This window comes from Labrus mixtus, chromosome 4 (assembly GCF_963584025.1).
Source record: "Labrus mixtus chromosome 4, fLabMix1.1, whole genome shotgun sequence".
Taxonomy (NCBI): domain Eukaryota; kingdom Metazoa; phylum Chordata; class Actinopteri; order Labriformes; family Labridae; genus Labrus; species Labrus mixtus.
The window spans coordinates 16116229-16136683 of NC_083615.1; the positions used below are offsets into that span (position 1 = coordinate 16116229).

General features: G+C 39.6%; 1 protein-coding gene across 2 annotated transcripts in view; it reads right to left on the reverse strand.

The window, feature by feature from the left end:
• Positions 1 to 9181: 9181 nt before the first annotated feature.
• Positions 9182 to 20455, reverse strand: part of LOC132972907 (protein inscuteable homolog) — a 56074-nt gene continuing 44800 nt past the window's right edge. For both annotated transcript variants that reach the window (XM_061036050.1, XM_061036051.1), the window contains exons 8-13: positions 15506 to 15677; positions 15199 to 15377; positions 14937 to 15003; positions 13501 to 13656; positions 12116 to 12192; positions 9182 to 10098 (exon numbers count right to left, since the gene is read on the reverse strand). In XM_061036050.1, coding sequence (XP_060892033.1) covers positions 9970 to 10098; positions 12116 to 12192; positions 13501 to 13656; positions 14937 to 15003; positions 15199 to 15377; positions 15506 to 15677 — 780 coding nt within the window. In that variant the 3' untranslated portion in view covers positions 9182 to 9969. The remainder of the gene's footprint in view (positions 10099 to 12115; positions 12193 to 13500; positions 13657 to 14936; positions 15004 to 15198; positions 15378 to 15505; positions 15678 to 20455) is intronic.

Here is a 20455-nt window from a genome sequence, read left to right on the forward strand (position 1 = left end):
TAACTTTAACTAATGCAGTCTCAGTGCTATGGTGGACTCTAAATCCTGACTGAAACTCCTCAAATAAACTGTTGTCATGGAGAAAGTCACACAGCTGATTAGCTACCACCTTCTCCAGGATCTTCGAGATAAAAGGAAGGTTGGATATAGGCCTGTAGTTAGCTAGAGTTCCTGAATCTAGAGTAGGCTTTTTAAGTAGAGGTTTGATTACCGCTACTTTAAATGCCTGTGGTACGTAGCCTGTCAGTATAGACAAATTGATCATATCTAATATAGAGTTGCTAGCTAAGGGAAAGACTTCCTTAAACAGCTTGGTTGGGATTGGGTCCAAAAGACAGGTTGACGGTTTCGACGCAGAAAAAATGGAATGTAGCTCTGAAAGGTCGATTGGAGAAAAACAGTCGAGACTAATATCTGGTCCTGGAACTGTCTCTGCCGTATCAGACGTATCTGCACCAGGTAAGGGCAGGAGGTTGCCAATTTTGTCTCTGATGTCTAGAATTTTGTTGTTGAAAAAGCTCAGGAAATCATTACTGCTGAGGGCTAAAGGAATACAAGGCTCAATGGAGCCATGACTCTCTGTCAGCCTGGCTAAAGATTGCCTTTGTTTTCCTCGATTAGAGAGTAGTAGGCAGCTCGAGCGTGACGTAGAGCCTTCATATATCTTCTATGGCTATCCTGACAGAATAAACGAGATTCTGCCGTTTTGGTCGAGCGCCATATTCTTTCAAAATTCCGCGACGATTGTTTCAGAGTACAGGTTTCCGAGTTGAACCATGGAGCCACTCTCCGCCGCTTGACAACCCTCCGTTCCAGGGGATCAATCGAATCAAGTGTAACTCTCAGCGAATCCACTGCACTATCAACAAACTGATCCAGCTGAGAGGGACTAAAGCTATCATAAGAGTTTCCAACTGGGTTGAAACACGGTACTGAATCAAAAACAGCTGAGATAGCTTCCTTAAATCTAGCCACAGCACTATCAGAAACCATCCAGTGGTGACAAAAAGTTGCGAATTCTTCCTTAAATTATGATGAATTAATTAAAATGTATGCTTCTAAGTAAAATCTTTCTTTGAAATGTTGGAGAGATTGATAACCATCCTGTATGTCTTTTTGTAGATTTTTATAACACTAATCTCTTCACAGGGTGATAAAGAAAATGTTCAGACTCCCTGGATGATGGACCCTCATCAGGCCAAGTTGTGCTTGCTCACTCAGCGATGCCTTAATTCCAGGTACGCTCTTGTTTACAAGTACACTATATACATAGCTAAACACGCCCTTTAATGGGCTCACGTTTTTGGACAGTAACTCACAGTATTGTGTGATCAAACCTTAAAAGCAAAGGAGGCCGAGCATTTGCTGTTCAGGCTCCACGGCTATGGAACGACCTTCCTGAGAATCTCAGACTTGCAACACTTGTTGGGATTTGTACGTTATGTAAAGCACTTTGTAGCGTTGGTGTTTGATAAGTAAACAAACTTTATGATTTCTAATGGGTAAAAGAGAAAGAATAACTAATAGAAACACAACATGAAACAGTTGCACAAAGTTAAAAGGCCTGTTGGAAATAATTGTGTGATGATTGTTTAATATTTTCTCTTTCTATGTTTGCTTTAAAGGAGTGAGGAAGATGGTGATGGAAAATCTCCTGTATGTTCTTGACAGTGAGGTGAGTTATCTGCTCATCTGGACAAGTATTTGAGCTTTTTTTTGTTGTTGTCTTTTCTTCTGCGTAAGGATACCCTGAGTCTTTAAGACCTTCACTTCCTGGTCATGATTCTGTTGGCCCGATCTGGCCGTTCATGACTTTAAACTCACCACGGAGTGCGGCTCTGCCTCCATGGTGGCGTATGTATCAGTGTTTTAAAACATATACTACAGCTGTGATTTATACAGAGGGATGGGACTCTAATAATGATGACATATCATGTTTCACAGCCAAGAAAAAAGCCGCATGAAGATGATTACACTGACCAAACAAGACGACTTTCAGGTATTTGTACCAACGCTTTTAAAGAACTGTGATATGTGATTTTCACGAGGCTGTTCTGAACTCAACTCAGATCAACTCACTGCAAATACGATTCCTGCCCTCAATGACTGTTTGTTACTCTGTGGATGTGTCTTCAGTCTCCTGTTTCGTCCAGGCAAAAATAAACATGGTAAACAATCAACACTTATTACAGTGGTGAATGGATCTTGCGTGCATTAAATGTAAAGATTTCTGTACATTTAAGTAACATATTTTACTCCTTCTGATTTCGCACACCAAGACGCCATAGTGCCAACATGCTCTTCCTCAGTTGGCTCGAAACGTCACTTAATAAATCCTTCAAACGGGAGCTTCTTGTTGTGCAGATCTTTTTACTTTCCTTGCCTGCTCAATAACTACTCACGAATGTGATAAAAGTTTTAACATACTAAGCCGTCTTTGTTTTTCTTTTTTTCCTCAACAATAGTCGAAGAGAGCCGATTTCTTCCGTCGTCGTCAGATGCTTCACAGAGGCTTTGCCCGAGAACAGGTACTTAACTTTATTTGGATGCATTTCTATTCATTTATCATTTTGTAAAATATTTGTATTATTATTTTTGACTTATTTGACTTCTCTTTGATTCATAGATTTAGCAGACTTCTTCACAAACACATGTTTGAAGAGGCTGAAAAGATTGCCATCACATTTGAGCTTGATTTAGAGGTAAGTGTCTGACTGACTGTCCATACTTCCATATTCAACTTTTCTCCCTCACTCATTTGGGGTGCCAGCAGCGCTCTTTATGGAAGGATGGCGCCCCTAGCATTTGCCTATACTGCCTATGCCACGGGCCGGCCCTGATTCAGGTTAATGACATCTTTGTGTACTTAGTTAGCTTTCACCCTAGTCGATTAAAATGTTTATTTTCCACCTCCTGTTGCAATTAATAGTTTTAAGCTCTTGCCTTTAGATAATTGATGTCTAAGAGCATGAATGCATTTTATGCTAGAAGTCCTCACTGAATAGATAGTTGTGCATGCTGTAGGTCTGGTTGTAAGGAAAATGTTTGGGCTCACATGAAAAACAGTGCTGAGGTTTCTCTACTGCTCTGAAGAGAAAATAACATTTTGTGTTCACACTATATTATGAAATGCCCATTGTTTCACAAATGCTCATCTTCTCTCTCCAGATGCAATCAAAACATGATTGACCACTTCTGCTCCCTGCACTGTCTGATATTGTTTGTTCTGTTACACTAGTTATTTTTATTTATTTATAAGAAATAGTAGAGTTATTACCATTGTATTCATGTTTGTTTAGAAGTATTTTTTTACTTTCAAAATAAAGAAATTCTGTTAAATATAAAGATGTATGCCAGTTTTCTTTAAGTCTATGAATTATTTTGCCTGCTCCACAGGGGTTACTGCAGCTAGGTGTTTGTTCTGCCCTCCGAGTCTGCCTACTCACAGTAAAAAATTGAGCATGGAGCGAGAAAGCATTGCTTGTCTGCATGAATAAAATGTTCTTGCGATAAATTCTAACTATAGCATCATTGGGATAATGATGTAACTGCACTTGCTTGCACAGCCCTATAGCCTACCGTGACCCATGTTTTAATTTTGTTTTAATTTTGTTCTTTTTAAGGAGGATAATTATGATTCCAAAGAGGTGGAGAATCTCAAGTCTCTGATGTCACACTTCCGTCAGCTCCTACAGAAGAAATACGACTGCAGACTTTCACTTTCAGTCGTTGAGAAGGTGTGTCTTTTATATGTAAATATTTTTATAAATTAAAAACTTGTGTGATGTTACAGGTGAACTCATGGTGTAATGTTTAACCTTATAAAGCAAATGGACTGTTGAAAACATACAAAAAGAAATCACTGATGTTTTTCCGACTGCATTTTAAGCAAGTTTTGGCTGTTATCGTTCTAATTGAACTCACTTTGACAGGGAAGTATACGGAGTGTGGAGTTCTTCATGATGGACAAAGAGCCGGCTCCAAAGCTGATCGCCGCCACAGTGGAGAGCAGTATCCTGCCCCATGATGAGCTTCTTCAGTATATCAAGGTAAAACAACACCACTGCTGGAACATTAGCCCTTGTGCCCTCCTCAAATTTATTTATATCTTTTCTGCTGTGAAGTCAAACAACTTCCGACTTGCTCCAAACTACCAAACATTCAATTATTTTCAGGATTGTAACCCTTTAAATGCTAGGTTATTTGTTGAATGGTCATTAGAGTCTTGGATATGTGTAAGACTTAGCAACAAAGTTGATTTGATTGCATTAGTCTTTTTTATTTACCCAAAATGTACACACAAAATCTGCAATAAAATCATCAATATTTGTGTTGTAATATTGTGCAGTTTTTCTGCTTTTCTTTCCTGCTCTTTTATGGCTTTTGACGGTAGAGGGAAAGAGCTTGAGTTCTCCCTCGCCCCCGGTCTCAGGGGTGTGTGAGAGACAGGGAGCTTTGGGAGAAATCTCACGCAAAGTTGAGTCATGAAGTGGGGAGAAGTCAAATTGGCAGGAAAAGTATTTTCAGAGCATCATGTTTCAGCACCAGCCATTGGATAATTATTATCGCACAAATTAGGACGGTGATATATTTCTCTATCCATATTTAGTACCACTTTTAGTTTACAAGTTTTATTTAAGAAAGGGAGATAATGCTTTGTGGTGGTGTATCCATGAATTAAACTGTATTGGAAGATATCCTTGGGGCCTCGTCCATTTTTTACCTTTATCACTGCTGTTTTTGGCTGTAATCCATTTTTATTGAACTGACTTTGACAGGGAAGTTCATTGAGTGTGAGGTGTACAGAGTGTGGCGTTCTTCATGCTGGACAAAGAGCCGGCTCCAGAGCTGATCACCGCCACAGTGGAGAACAGTATCCTGCCTCGTGACGAGCTTAACCCTAACCCTTCTACAGTATATCAAGGTAAAACAACACTACTGCTAAACCAACTTGTGTCCTCCTCAAATTTATATATATTTTGCAGCTTTTTTTCTTTCTTAAATTACTTAAACAACTTCCGACTTGCTCAAAACTACCAAACTTTCAGTAATTTCTCTTCCTATGTGTGCTTTAAAGGAGTGACGAGGAAGGTCGTGGTGGAAAATACTCCTGTATGTTCTTGACAGTGCAGGTGAGTTATCTGCTCTCACGTGAAGTTGTGACAAAAGAGACAGAGAGAGAGAGAGAGAGAGAGTGATAGAGATAGATATCACCCCTACAAGATCATAAAATCAATGTACACAAACGAGCTCTAGTCAGACACAATTTTAAGAGAAGAACAGAATAAGGTGTAGTGTGTGTGCTTGTGTGTTAAAGAGGCTCTCGGGTGAAGGCTATGGAGATTCTGAGGGACAATCAGACAGGAAAGAAAAAGGAAAGGAAAAAGCAACCCACAAATAATTAAGATAATTGTTATATTATTATTATAATAATAAAAAATGAATGAATAAGTAACGTCAGGTTATAGCAATGATTATAATATTCTGCCGCATCATCATCATTATTGTCACCATCATCATCACTACCAGCAACAACATGCACACATATGAAGTAGTAGAGGACCCACGCTTCACATTTTTTAAAAGTGCTCGAGCCTTGTGACAATGTTCCATCCCATGTGCAGATATGCACAAATAACAGCTGCGCACTCTGTTGAATTCTCATCCAGAGTCAGTAAAAATATGAAAATCCATGCAGAGGACAGAGTCTCTGCAGACACAGTCAGCAACACACATGTAAAGAGGCCCATACATGTAAGGGATGATTGAGCGAAATCACTTTTGGATATTTCTATTTTTCAGGAAAATGCTAGCGACTCTGCCTTTAACAAAGAAACATCTGAAATAGATTTCCAAACATGTCTTCAAACGCACCTGAGTGAGACACTCCATTGTTCATCAAACTGCTCCTGTGGTTGGGGCCCATTGAAAGTAACCTTCACCCATTCGTTGATGATGAATTCCTTGGAGTTTTTAGGAAGCCCATTTGAATAGACTGGAAACAAGAGTCCATAGCTCTTTGTGAATATCTTGAACATTTGTGAAGTCTTACATCCCTTTTTTAACTCTTGGTCAAAAGAATTTGAACTTTTAATTGTGGCCAAATCAGTTCACACTAATTTGTGAGTTTTGAAAAAGAAGAGTGTAATGTATCAACTTCTGAGAGCTCTCTCAAAGGAGAGAAGAAAATTCTGATCTCCTTTGGCACTCTGACATGGAAAAAGTTAGACAGAGAAAACTTTTCATAAGAAAAAGGGTGCAAAAGGAAAAGATATGACACATTAAATATTAAAGTCTCAGGAGAGACAAGTGTCGTCTTGCATTAGACTACGAGTCCTCAGATCCTTTTCTTACTCCAAATGTCTGTGATTTATGGTTTGGGACAGTGAGGGTGATGAAAAACACGCTGGAGTGCAGCCTTCATTAGGAAGCACACAGTTTTATTTGTAATGTGCACTTCCCGTATTTAAAAAAGCAGTGCCATAATGTAAGTAGGGATAGGGTTTGTTAATTGTTACTTATATTGATACCATTAATGAGATTAATGATGTGAGTATTCATTGATACCACTATTGATACTTTTCTATTTTTGGGTAGTGATTAGGAAAAAAGTTAAAATTTTACTTTGAAAGGTCTTGAGATCTGTTTTTTTAAAGTCATTTTGGGGCATTTTTCCTTGTTGGACATTGAAAGCTACACAGAGAGAGAGATGTGGGGAGGGAGTGAGGGATGACATGCATGACTTTAGCCTATATACATGGGGTACTTACTCTACCAATTCAGCTTAACCAGCGTCCCTGACATTTGTTATTTTCATGACAGACGACAGGTCAGGTCTCATCTAGATGATATTACTAGTTAAAGAATAGATTTATCTTCCAGACAATCGTGTTCAGTCCAGTTTCTCGCCTAAATGTCCTTTTTCTTGACGTTGCAGTTGAACACATCATGATTACGTTTTACTTACCTTTGCCATAACGTCATTTTACCTACCCGAAATTGAACACATCATAATGTAACCTTAAGTCGCCTCATTTAGTTAGCTAGCTAGCTTTTATCCTGCTGAATTTCAACACAAGATTGCACATTATCGCAATGCTAATCCCCACTGATTTTCAGACTTCACCTCAAGCATCTGACCAGCACAATTATTTTTTGTGTTGTTGGCCAGCGATTCACATTTTACAAGACAACTAATGTATGTTTGTGCACTAGTCGTTTGACCTGACTTGACTGAAGATGTAACGTTATGTTGTTCGAACCATGAGATCATCCATCAGCTCAAATGATATGGATTTTCATGTTTTTAAATTTTCAAACTGGGTCCTTATTAACAGAACACAATCCCTATCCTTAATTGTGACACATGTTTATGTGAACTGTTTTTGATGGAACAATTGGAGGAAACTTAAATGGCTCTTTTTTTGTTTCATCAATTGCGCCTACCTTGAAAACTTTACAAATTGTATCAAAACAATGAGGACAGCAACAACAGAAGTAGAAGACGATGCACAGAGAGAGGAGAGTGAAAGTTCAATGATTTAGAAAGTGAGAGAAACTCAGAGCTGCAACACTTGATATCGTAGTGATGGTCAAACCAAAACAATATCAAAAAACCTGCGTTCTTTATGCTTTTTGGTTAGCTCTCCTCTGTGTCGATGCATATTTCATCAGCTCTCAACAAAGCGAGGCAGGAGCATATTCTATCACAAAGGCCTCTGAACCCGGTCCCACGTGTATGCCGGACGACGCACACAAAGCAGCTCAATTGTCTCAGCGCTGGGCTGCAGTGTAACAAGTCCATGCTCAGCATAAGTGCCCTTAGGTGAAAAAGAGGCTACAGAGAAGCGAGAAGACTCTCAATTGTCTCTCCAAGGAGAGGAAGGCTTATGGAGAGAGAAACAAACCTGAGAATGTTTTAATCAAAGACATGACAACACAAAGGACAAAGTTTTGCAGACAAGCTCTCACATATTTCTTTGCAGACCCTTGCTGCATCTTGTCCCGAGCATTCGCGAGCTGAGATTGTTGCTTAAAAACTCCTCCTGATATCCTTTTCATATCCATTGTGAGGGAATAAATTCCCAATTTTTTAAAGAAACATTATGCTCCGAGGTGGTACTCCTCCCAGCGAGACTACAATGTTTCTGTAAAAGTTTGAGCATGAATAGAAAGTGTTCCTCCTGTTTGTGGTCACCGAGGACCAGCAGGTAGACCTCTGGGTCCACCTCCTCTTAGTCTCTTAGCCTCTTTCTTTATCCTCACTCAAAGCCCTTTCTTATCCCTGCTCCTGCATTTGTGACCAGACAGAATGTGAGAGAGCAGTTCCTCGGAGATAGCTGCAGGTCTGGAACCCTCCAAGGACCTTTAGCTGCACAGACTCCAAATGCCTTCATGAAAACTATACTCTAAAAGACTTTCAACCAAATAAACATTTCCAGAGTCACTATGTTTAGCAGAATTCTAAGAATCGAATTGTATTGAAACGTATTATATAGTACCCATCACATCGAATATCATAGCATGATAGTCTCATGCTAGAGCATTACATTCGCAGTAAATTTTGGTCCAAACAAACAGAGTGTGAAATATTAATACTAACTCATCAAGCAACACTGACATTCATTTAGGGACAGTCCGTAAACGCTAAATTTCAGTCCAATATATACTTTTTTTTTTTTTTTACAGGTTTCAGGCTGTACCTCTTTGTCCACCTCTACATCTTTTTCTTTAGCTGCCACCTAACTCCTCACTCTTCAATCAGTCAGGCAAAGATAAGGTGGGCCTTAAGCCTCCTCGCAAACATCTGCAGTAAGCCCACTGGTCAGTCAATCAGTCAACCCCCAAATCATGCAATTTAGAATAGATCAATACACATGATCTAAACACGTATGTTATATAAAAATTAAATCCTGATATCTCTATAAAGAAATGAGCTAAAGAGACCAAAACTGTGTTTGAACAAGGCTGTAAACATTTTTATTTATGTTGTAAACATGGGCATTTTAATCTGAGACCTAATCCGGATACCTTTGCTTTTACAGCCAGCCTCAAGTGGACACTCTGGGAAACTGCAGTTTTCACATATGACAATGCTGTGAGCAGGAGGCCTCTAATCCAGAGCTGCCTTTATTAGTCAAAACATGCGGCAACACAGGTCTGGGAAAAGAGGGACTGGGCCTTAAATTGGGATGGGCTTTTATTTGAAGTTTTACGGTATGCCTAAATGAAACAAGTACAGTTTGTGTCCTGTCATTTAAAGAATAAGCTTATGTTACAGAAACTAAAAACCATGTGACAGTTCATCTATCTTTCATATTTTAGGTGTCAATGGTAATTCAAAGTAAGTGGCTGCTCTTTGAGAACCTATACAATTGCTTCATGTTTTTTAACAGGTCAAAATTAAAGGGGTTAAGAAGAATGGAACCGAACAAACATCTTAGTATTTTAATGCTGAATGCTTCAGATGACATGTGGTTATACGATCCACTCGTGTGAAGGAGCTGCCTCTGTTCCCACAACAGCAAAATGATACACTTTGATATACTTTTGATACATTGATATATATTTAAACTTTACAAGAAGAATATATTCAGACAAGGAAATAAACATTGCACAGTGGTAGCATAGGGTGTGTTTCATAAAAAAAAAGGTTACACTTTCATTTTCAAAAAGTAGCACCTGTTTGTACAAAAAAAAGACCTCTGATATGAATCCTCAGCCAAATAAAACAGACGCACAAACGCCTTTTTAGAACACAATACACATCCAATGCTTTTAACTTGATCACTGACTTAAAGTGACTTCTATGTACATATACATATTTTGTACATAATACAGTTACACTCCTTTTGCCCAGTTGTTGATGCAGTGTGCAGGAGTGAAACTGCTCATACGTCCTCCCTCTGTAATGAAACATCCTGTACACGAGTTCAGCCCTCCTCTCTCAGTATTTTGCAGCGCAGGCCGTCATACGAAGCTCTCCTCCATGTTGGAACACAACAGGAAAGAGTCGACTAGCCGCGGTTTGATCAGCTGCTGGTGGTCTGCTGCTTCGATGCTGTCTGGACACCCCGCTGCCAGCCTCCTCAAGGCAGCCTGGATACACACACACAGACACACACAGACACACACACACACACACACACACACACACACACACACACACACACACATATCAGTACATAATCAAATATCAACTTCATGCTGTACTGCAAGTTGTATAAATACACACCTCACACATTCAAACAACTGGAGAGAACGATACATCATTATAAGCTGAGTATATATATATATATTTCAGTTAACAGGGTTACATTTTCTTTAAGGTTTAATTTCTTAAAAAAAAAAAAAAAAAAAAAGGATTGATACAGAGGCTGCCCCAATTCAAAGATTATTATGTTTTCTAACTGGGAAGACAGCTGACTAGTCACACATGTACTACTAATAATTTTGTCATCTACATTTATAGTTTTGGGGGGGATTGAAATCCGATGTGTTTCCAAGCTGAAACATTTCTTACTTCTTACAGTCTACGGAAGCCCTTAGTGGGCAGGGGCTGGTCCCTTCCTATTTTTCCTTTATAAACAGAGTAAAATAAACTAGATGTGTGGATGCATGTCCTCTTCGGGCTTCCATACTTATCCATGCTATATAGAAAAAAATAAAAATAAATTAACAGTATAAAGTTTTAAGATAGAAATTTTACAATGCAGGCGCAGAGAATCATTCTGTGTATGTCAGAAAATCCAGCAAAGAGACTGAATATTTGTTTAAACACTGAATGACATTAACCTTCCCCTCGTTCCTCTAAACTGCAGACAATTAGAAAGGCTCATAAGGATAGTTTTAGATTGGCTTGTAGCTGCTAACTTGCTAAATAACTAGCTAGGAATGGTTACAGTGAAACAGGTTTTTTTTTCACTCATTACATTGAAAAACTGTAACTGTCCCTTTAAAGAAATGATTTAAAGTAATTTCTCTGAAAACACAAAGCAAACAGTGCATGTTGGGAGGGATTAGGATATTACCTATCACTTGTTTGCTGTTAAATAAATCAACCCAGAGTCAACGGTCTTGACTTGAAACCTTGGTCAACGCAGACTCCTGGAGTACAAACTACCATGATGTATACATCCCATATCAAGACACAAAATGTTCTTGCTGCATTGGCAAATATTTCTATTAGTTTTTGTCCTTGTTTTTTGCTTTCATATCTTAAAAATAGACGTTGTGCTTCTGGATTTTTCAGGTGAATGTGGCTTATATAACGTATAATGAAAAATATTTTACTAGGATTTAGACAAACACTTGCTATGGTTTTAGCTTTGCAGTGTATATTAACCTAAGTAATACTGTTCTACATTCAGTCCAATCAGAACAGGAGCTGTTCAAAATAAATTATATGGATATTTTCCCACTGTGTGATTAACTCGACTATAATACATGTGGCGTTCTAAACCTTTTCAGCTCGTAAAGCCTCCAATATTAACATTTAAGATTACAAATGATGTGTGAAAGCTCAGCGTCCTTTGAAGGTAAAATTCAACAACTACAAATGCTCTTCTTAACCCTTGGCAGAAAGGATAAAATAGAATCACATTAATTTGAATAGACTGACGAGTGTGGTTACAGTGAAGAAGAGGGCATTTCTCAGCCCAATTAGGCTCCTCCTGACCATTACAACGCCTCAAAATCCCCTCATCGTTCTCTAAGATGTGGTCTTAATAATTATGATCAGAATGAAAGAATGATAAAAAGGCAGCAGGGATATTATTCATGAGATGTACATATTTAAACATACAACGCTTGAGATGATGTGCATCAGTCAGCTATCATAACATAGCTTAAAGATACAGAGGCTGTGATACATTTTCAATTTTCACATACTGCCCTGTGGACGTAATTAAATGTGATCTGATGTACACATGTAGGGCTGTGTGATAATGCCCTCCGTGTGGTGTATATATCAAGTCCAGCTGAAAATGTATAGTTTATCATGGGCAAAACTGAAGTAGGCAGTTTGAATGTTTGAATGAAATATTTGCATTCAGGACATGGAGCCATGTACACATGTCTGAAGTTCGGCACATGCACACACATACTTCAAACCTACCAGGCAAGCGACCAGTACTGAGTCGCTGTTATTTCTCTCAGTAGGGGAGCGACACAGTTCAATAAGACGAGGAACAGCTGAAGAGAGCAGAGGAAAAATTCAGTTATAGGCTTGTCCTTTTCTTAGACATCATATCAACTAGAGCAGGTGTACACATTAAGAATTGTGAAAAAAAAGTATAATAATGTTTTTTATCAATTTTGAATTCTATTTTTGCTTTTTTGTACTGTAAAAAAAATTAAACTAAATGCTGTCACATCGTTAAAATCGTTCCATCTCTTGCTTCGGTTACAGAGTTTAAAAATGAGTCAATTTCCCTCACGTCAATCAAACTTTGAGGTTTCATAAAGCATTAATGCAGTGCTGCCTCCCATGAGGTTAGGCAATCTACTGGGGATTCAACATTTGTATATTAAAGATGAGAGAGGATTTTCTGTTCAGGGATTGGAAGAGGACCTCTGGCCTGTAAAGTGATCCATAAAATATTTTATTTCTCTAATAATAAGCAAATATTAAAGCTTCAAGAGGATCTAGATTCAGTTAAAGTTGTCAAGTTGCATTTTTATTTTCATCATTTCATTTATAATTGCAAATGGAGTACCTCAAGGCTCAATTTTAGGTCCTGTTTTTTTGTAATTATGCTCATAAATAAACTTATCTTATATCGGGACAAATATTTATTGTACATTTTTATTAAAATATCCTTCTAAATGGTTAATGTCTTAAAATAACCTTACTTTCATTTCCTTTTCTTGCTTTCTTTGATCATTAAAACCAAAAAAGGGGCTTCTTTGCTATACTTGTTCTAATTGGAAATACCCATTATGTGCTTCAGTTTACACTGTTTGTTTTTACAACTTTTTTTCAGAGATTTTACTGTTTTCAAAAAGGAACTATGATTGTATAATAAATGATAAAATTAAACTATTCTCTCTGGACTCATTACCTCTTTTAATATCACACATAATAAGTTAAGCGTCTGTAAGTCTACCTACCTTATAAGTTTTATTCATTACAGCACAATGTTCATTTTGGAGCACATCTGTTTTTAGCTGGTTTTTTAAACTTGTAAAATTAGGCCTCTCAAGAAACACATCACAGTAACTGTTGAGGGTGCACCAGGCAGATATAAGCTGGTGCAACCATTGGCTGCTGACTAAACATTCACACTCTCCTCTGGACATCTCATGTAAAATGAAAAACATAGATTGTGCAGCAGGTCATATCTGAGACTTCAGAACAGTAGTCCATAAACTGATGGGTGATGATTGGGACGCTGCATCCACTTTTAATATTAATTTTATTACTTTGCTCTCAACAGTTCTACATCTGCCAACAGGAATATGAAGAATAAATTGTGCAAATTCTGTTGTAAGAAAAACTACCTTTTAGTTGGATGGCTGTTTGAGCCACATCAGCGTCTCTGCTCAGACGGGCCAGAGTGACAGCAGATTTCTGCTGAACACGCTCGCAGGCGGCGCCCTCCGATGGACTGGGAGAGGATGGTTTTTCGCCCAGCAGTAGAAGCAGACGCTCTATTCCTAAAAGACGTAATGAAGTGTATTGATAAGCCCAACAAAAAAAATAAAGTCAAGGTGTCAGAAGGAAGTAGAAGCTCAGATAAGGAGACATAAAAAGGAAACAAAGGTGAAGGAAACATCTAAAGTAATATAGCCATTGAAAGACTTCGAAGCAGATTCTACAGGATATTGATGCTTTTCACTTCACTGCCTGAACTACTGACTCCCAGAGGATTCTCTTTTTGAGTTAAAGTGTTTCTGTAAATTGTACTTTGTCTCACTTGTGTGTGTCTCCGTCTGTAACTTTGTGTTTTTTCTGCTGCTAGTCTCGGCAAGGTCTCCCTTGGAAAAGAGGTTCTTAATCTAAATGAGACCAACCTGGTTACATAAAGGTGAAACAAAAAATAATAGAAATGATTATAGAAATGAGCTGATGAAGACGGGGAACAGAAAGCAATAAATAGATTTTGTCAAATGTAAAATCATATTTTTAAATATTCATTTAAGGAGGTAAGAGCATCCTGTAGAGTTTTATTTTGGGAAACAGATTGACCACGGAGGAGAAGATTTTTACGGATACTGACACAATCTGAGAATCTGTCAGAGTGATCCAGAGCCACACTGACAACACATCTGTGTGTTTTACAATTCATGAACGACAGCAAACAGAAAATAACACTATTGACTATAAGAACAGAAAAATAAAATAAAAATATCTCCAAAAAAGATGAACATGAAGGATAACAAACAGAATAAGACAAATTAAAAAGCATTAAATATTTATGATCGGAGGATGTGGTTCATTATTTGAGTTCTCCTTGCATAAAATCCCACATATGATTTGATGCTGCCACCTTGTGCATGAAAGAAGGATTACATCGACACTTCTTTTCCTTACATCAGTGTTATGATGTATTTCCTTCGTCAACGTTAATGCAAATGTAGTAATTTGATCGATTTCATCGTTTATGTTTAAAATCTGACCCCCTCTGAAACTACTATAATCATGGGCTGCTTACATTATTAAAATAAAATATCTGCAATTCTTCACATGTGTACTTTTTAGGTTGTATTAAAGATTTTTTTGTTCTTTTACAGTAATTGTCCATTGGGTGAGGTTTTCATACCTCATAAGTCATTTACAAGTTTCCCTGAACAACCACCTCCAGACCAAACCAAATGAGTTTGAGTACAACATCACTAACTTTTACTTAAAATGTATGAAAAACTTCTATCATTACACTGAATAATGTTGCTATGTGTAAATGTCTACTTTAAAAAGAGAGAGAAACACGTGTTACCTTGTTCTTGCAGGACTTCAGACGCACACTGCTCTAAGACCGAAAGGTTCGCCAAGATGGTCACCACCTGAGAGAAAATAAATTCAACATCTTTTTTTTTAAATATAATGAAAACTTAAACACAAATTAGAGGTTTTTTTTCAAAAGAAGTCAGTTCAAGAAAATATATGTTCTTGTGTTATATCAGTTCCCTAGAATTATATTTAAGTGAATTCAGTTTGATTTCTTCTCTTTGGAAACAACACCTGAAGTCTGTGTGTACCTGGTCTTTGGAGTACGGTGTGTCGACTCTCTGGCGGTCTCTGCAGGCCTGCAGCAGGATCTGGATGGCGTTGAGCTGCAGCAGAATCTCACAGGCCATGCTGTCAAAGAAGGTGATGTTGGCCAAGGCTGCGGACGCCAGGAGGAAAACTTCACCACAGGAGGCGCTCTCACACAACTCTGAGAGAGAAAGACATCACTGAAAATAAAAGTTTCCTCAATGATGTGACAGAAATAATGCTCGTGACTTATTTATGTTCCTGCTCTCTTATTTCAAACAATGGCCTCTCAGTGTCCCGTCCACTCACTGATGAGCGCCGTGACGATGTCGTGCATGCTCTCCAGGAAGCTGGCGAGGTGCTGAGTGGACGTGTGGTGAGGAGAAGTGATCTGAGCCACGACCGCCGCCGCCTCCGCCCTCGCTGCTTCTACGCTGCTCTCATCGGTCAGGATGTCGGCCAGACACAGGATCCCGTCAACCTGCACATTATATAACACAAAGTTCACGTTAGGCAACATGTTAACAGTGTTAAGAATATAAGCTGTTTATCTTTTTTTCAATGGGGAGGTACAGTAGTTTTTTTTAAAGTTTTTTTTAGGCTTTTTATTCCTTTATTTAAAGACAGGACAGTGGATAGAGTCAAGACTCCTGGAGAAAGAGAGAGAGAGAGAGAGGGAGAGAGAGAATGAGAGAGAGGGAGCGAGAGAGAGAGAGAGGAATGACATGCAGGAAAGGAGCCACAGTTAGGATTCGAACCCGGGCCACCTGCTTGTAGGACCACAGGCCTGGGACCACTCCGTACATGAGGTGCACACACTAACTACTAGCCTACCAGTGCTCCAAGTTTTGTTTATTAACTGTAATATTTCTTAATACCTGATAATAACATGAAATCAGACTTTTTGATATTTAAAGACAACGTGTTACTTTCACCCTATGTGAAGATATGAGAGATGTTCAATCTCTATTTGACGTGTTTTATTCATGCTGCCTTATAGTTTATGTTTTAAGTCATTGTTCTAAATTTCATTTTGACCTCAAGACAAAACTAATGGCAGTGTGAGCAGTAACGTTATCATTTAAGAGTTCAGTCAAAAGTAGCAGCAAACGTGTCAGAGTTTGAGGGTTCTTACAGTTGTCATTTTAATTCTTATCATATTGACTTCAAAGCAAAAAGCACAAACTCGTACCCAAATTGCACCTCTAATCAGAGAAGCTCACCGATACATGATAGAGGTTTGGTGATTTAGGATTGAAAATGGCTTCTACTACAGCCAGCTTGGTGAAATTGGGTTTGCAGAGAATTTAAAAATGTTCCTAAAATATCTGAAATCACAAGTGCTTTGAGTTCTTACAGCCGGTTAGATATCATATTAATAACACCGTTAGTGGAGGTGCACATCTCTGTCAGTGTGATCCAGACTCTGCTGAACTCTTTAATGCTTCATCTCCACACAGACAACTGCAGCATCTCTGACTACACAGACAGACGGTGAAGTGTCCGAGGTGTCAGCTTGGCTGGAACTCGCAAGCTTTGCCCGTAAAGCCATCACAATTAAAACACAGCACTCAGATTTAATGGCCACCTCCGGGGAGAATCTGCTGCTCAGAAACTCTGCCGGCTGGCAGGGACCCAGAGCGGGTGCATCATCAGGTACAGAGCGGAGCTCGGACTAAAAGAAGAGCAGGAAGTCTTTTTATGATTAAAGAAAAGTTTAGTCACAGGCATGAGGACAAATTTATTTCACATTTTGATTTTTGTTTTCATGTGAGTGTTTTTGTTTTGGGTTAAGAGATTTCAGGAAATGATGGGAATGTGGGACAGAGCTTCAGCCACTTGGGGGCAGTATTGTACAGTTCACAATAACTTCCCCAGCGCTGCTGATTGTGTCTCTCTGCATGTGTCAGCTGCAGAAGTTCTGTTTAAGTCTAGCAGATGTGACCAAGACAAGCATAGCACATTGGAAATCCTCCATGCTATTAATTAAAATTCATCGTCCTGAACTACGGGATGTGTTTTAATCTCAGCTCGTTGTGGAAACCTTCATCGTGTCCCTGTGAAAACCTGATCAATCAGAAAGTAGCTGTTTTACTTTTTACTCACTTTTCAGTCAAACTAGCTCTCATTCAGAAATGATTCTATGATATTTTGATCTCCACCCTCATCAGGCATCTCTCCTGCAGACTAAAGTTTTTTGGCTCTCAGTGAGAGTGAGGCGAGCCGTCAGCTCTCAGGCACACACACCTGTCAGTCTCCTCCACTGACGAGCATCAGCGCTCAGCTTCACAGGGCCATCCCTTATTTTTGTCTCTGTGGACGTCAGCAGCAGTGTGGCAGCGCGACCCACTGACGTGGAACAATCCACTCTCCACCAATCCCCCCCCCCCCCCCCCCCCCCCCCCCATGTCCCTACCTGCCCCCTCCTCCTCCTCGTCCTCTCCTCCTTAAAATAGGATATTCCCCAACTCCTCATTTACCGCACACCGGATGTTTCTCATTCAGGGCCACCGCCAAATAACTTTCTGCAGTTTAAGAGTAATGACAAAGTTTATGATGCCTCACTGGAAGTTCTTCCTTGTTATCTGTCTGTAAGTGACCAGAAACTGAACTCAATGTGTTGTTTCTCTTATACATTCAGACTCAATGAATACTGACAGACGCAGTGGTTGTGCATTAATAAAGCTGATAAATCATCTCTTTTCCTAACTATGTTATGTTGAGAGCTGAAACTTAAGGGTTTCATTAACATACGTTAAAACTCCAGAGAAGCATTGATGTGTTTTGTGTACACCTCTTGAGGCTGCACCTCCAGGCCGCCGTACTACTGTACTGCCTGTATGCATGTTGTTGTTTTTTGTTCTATCCAAATGATGGGAACTTTGACAACACAGCCAGACACTTTCTTTGAATGCTCAGTTTCAGGAGCAGGAGTCCAATTTAACCATACTAAATGCTTTTTTGAAAATAAAGGGTTTTCATTGTCTGAGAAGAGAGGGCCTTGTAGTTTCTCTTGTTTTCTGTGACTATGCATCCAATCCAAAGAGCATCTCAAATCTATGCTGTTTCCAGGAAACGCTTCTTCAAGTGGGTTCATTTTTCTATTTCTACCTATCAAACGCTCCTGTGCCCACTCCCTCTCATCTCCATCCTGCTTTCTTTGAGTCCTGAGGGGGGAGGGGGGGGGGGTTCATTGCTGGATGCTACGGTGGATAATTTACCAACGATTTGTACTGCAAGGATCACTTCATTTTACATTTTCAATCAATAAGTAAAATGACATTTGGCAGATTTTCAGCCATCTTTGAATCATTATAGTGTGTGTAGTGACTGCAAATGAGCAAAGTTAACTCCCCCTCCATATTGCCTGTAGGGCTCATTTGAACTACATTGTACTTTATTTAATGCCTTCTTCTTGTTAGACTTCCTCTGACAGTCGGATTGGGAATTTGCTCTGGCTCTCTGCTTATCAGTCGCTTTCGGACATCTTTCCATTAATGTCCACAGGTCCTGTTTGTGCATGTGCGTAGTTCGGGCCTGTGTGTGTGAGAAGCATGTCTCTCTATAACGGAGTGTAAATCCACAATTTCCCTCAAGACCAATAAAGCATATAAAAAAAATAATAAGTTTGCACATGACAGCAACACTGTAGGTGTGTGCTTCTCTTTCCACATAAAGGTGCTTGTGTTACATTTGGGTTTTCTTTTGGAAGTTCTTCAGTGTGTTTAAATTCAAGACTTCTCCTGTTCAACATGTTGTAATTACATAATGTTCCAATGGGGGATTCGACTAAGAGGTATAGTGTGTATCCACCAATGAGCAGCACCCGCCCCCCCTCTCTGCATCACGATCCATCAGTGACAGGTGTGTTTCTTAAGCCTGAGTGCTGCCGGTGAGCCGAGCCTGACAGCGTCTCTCTGAGGACGGCGTGCTAATCTGAGGCGGACTTTGGGTTTCCTGTTAAAGAGTTTTCACACTCGGATGATTCACGCCGTCCCAGCTGCTCTGTACATGAACACAGACACAGCTGTGGCTTCATTACTCGCCACACTCAGGTTATATTTGTCTGTCTGTTGACGCACGACTGACACAGGTGTGTCCGCTGTTTATTTTGGTGGAATTCTCGACAGAGAACAAACAAGGACAAACAAAGAAGGATGTATCGTTAGCTTCCAATCTCGCCGTTTCCCATTTGTCATGTACACGTACTAAGACACCAGCACACAGACACACACACACACACACACACACACACACACACACACACACACACACACACACACACACACACACACACACATGGGGAGGGGTCTGAATGTTTGACCTCAGTGGTCAGATGTTCAGGTATAATGATCTCATGTCTGTGAATCATGACTCATTGTCCTGTGTATTATTATGTCATCAGAACAAACACAAACAGAACATGTACACAGTGCGGTAAATGATACCGCTACAGAGCTGGAAAGTTACCCCGAACAATACGTCGCTTTTTTACTGACATTTTCTTTTTTTTGTGTGACAACTTTTTCCTTTCACACCAAACGTTTTATCACACATATCCTGTAGCTAACCCTGTGATTGTATGGTGAACTGTCCAGGGTGTAACCCCGCCTCTCGCTTAATGACAGCTGGGATTGGCTTCTGCCCTCTGCGAAACCCCAATGGGAAAAGTGGTAAAGATAATGGATGGATATCCTTCTGGGCTTCTGTAGTAAGCCTCAAGTGGACACTGCAGTTGTTTGCACTTCCACGTTGGGCTTCATTTTGTTTTACCACCGGAGGCTGCAGCTTGGCCTTTGGTGAAAATGCTCTCAAACATGTCCATCCTGTAAGCAATAGTCGCCCCAGGAAGAGTAGCAGTGGCCATGTGCCAAGGCTAATGGGGGACCCTAATAAACAATCGACCAAATACAGTCATAAAAGAACAAGAAATAGCCGGATAACGACAATAACGGTTTGTTGGAAGTAGGTCTTAAGTCGGTAACTACTTTAGCACCATGAGCACAGGCCCAAGATAGAATCAAGTTTATTTAAAGTACAAGAAGTCAATAATTGTGTTGCTCAAAAAAGAAAGAGATCCCCTTTCTTCTTCCGAACCCTTCTGTCTGTTTTGCTGTTGATCCTTCATTCCCTGCTTCTAATGTTGGCGCACATTCACCTGTGAAAATAAACCAGTCTCTCAGTCATAACAAGCGGAGTGAGATCACTGAACGTGTCCGACAGCAGAGAGCTCGTGCTGCTGTTAGCGCTACAACTTGA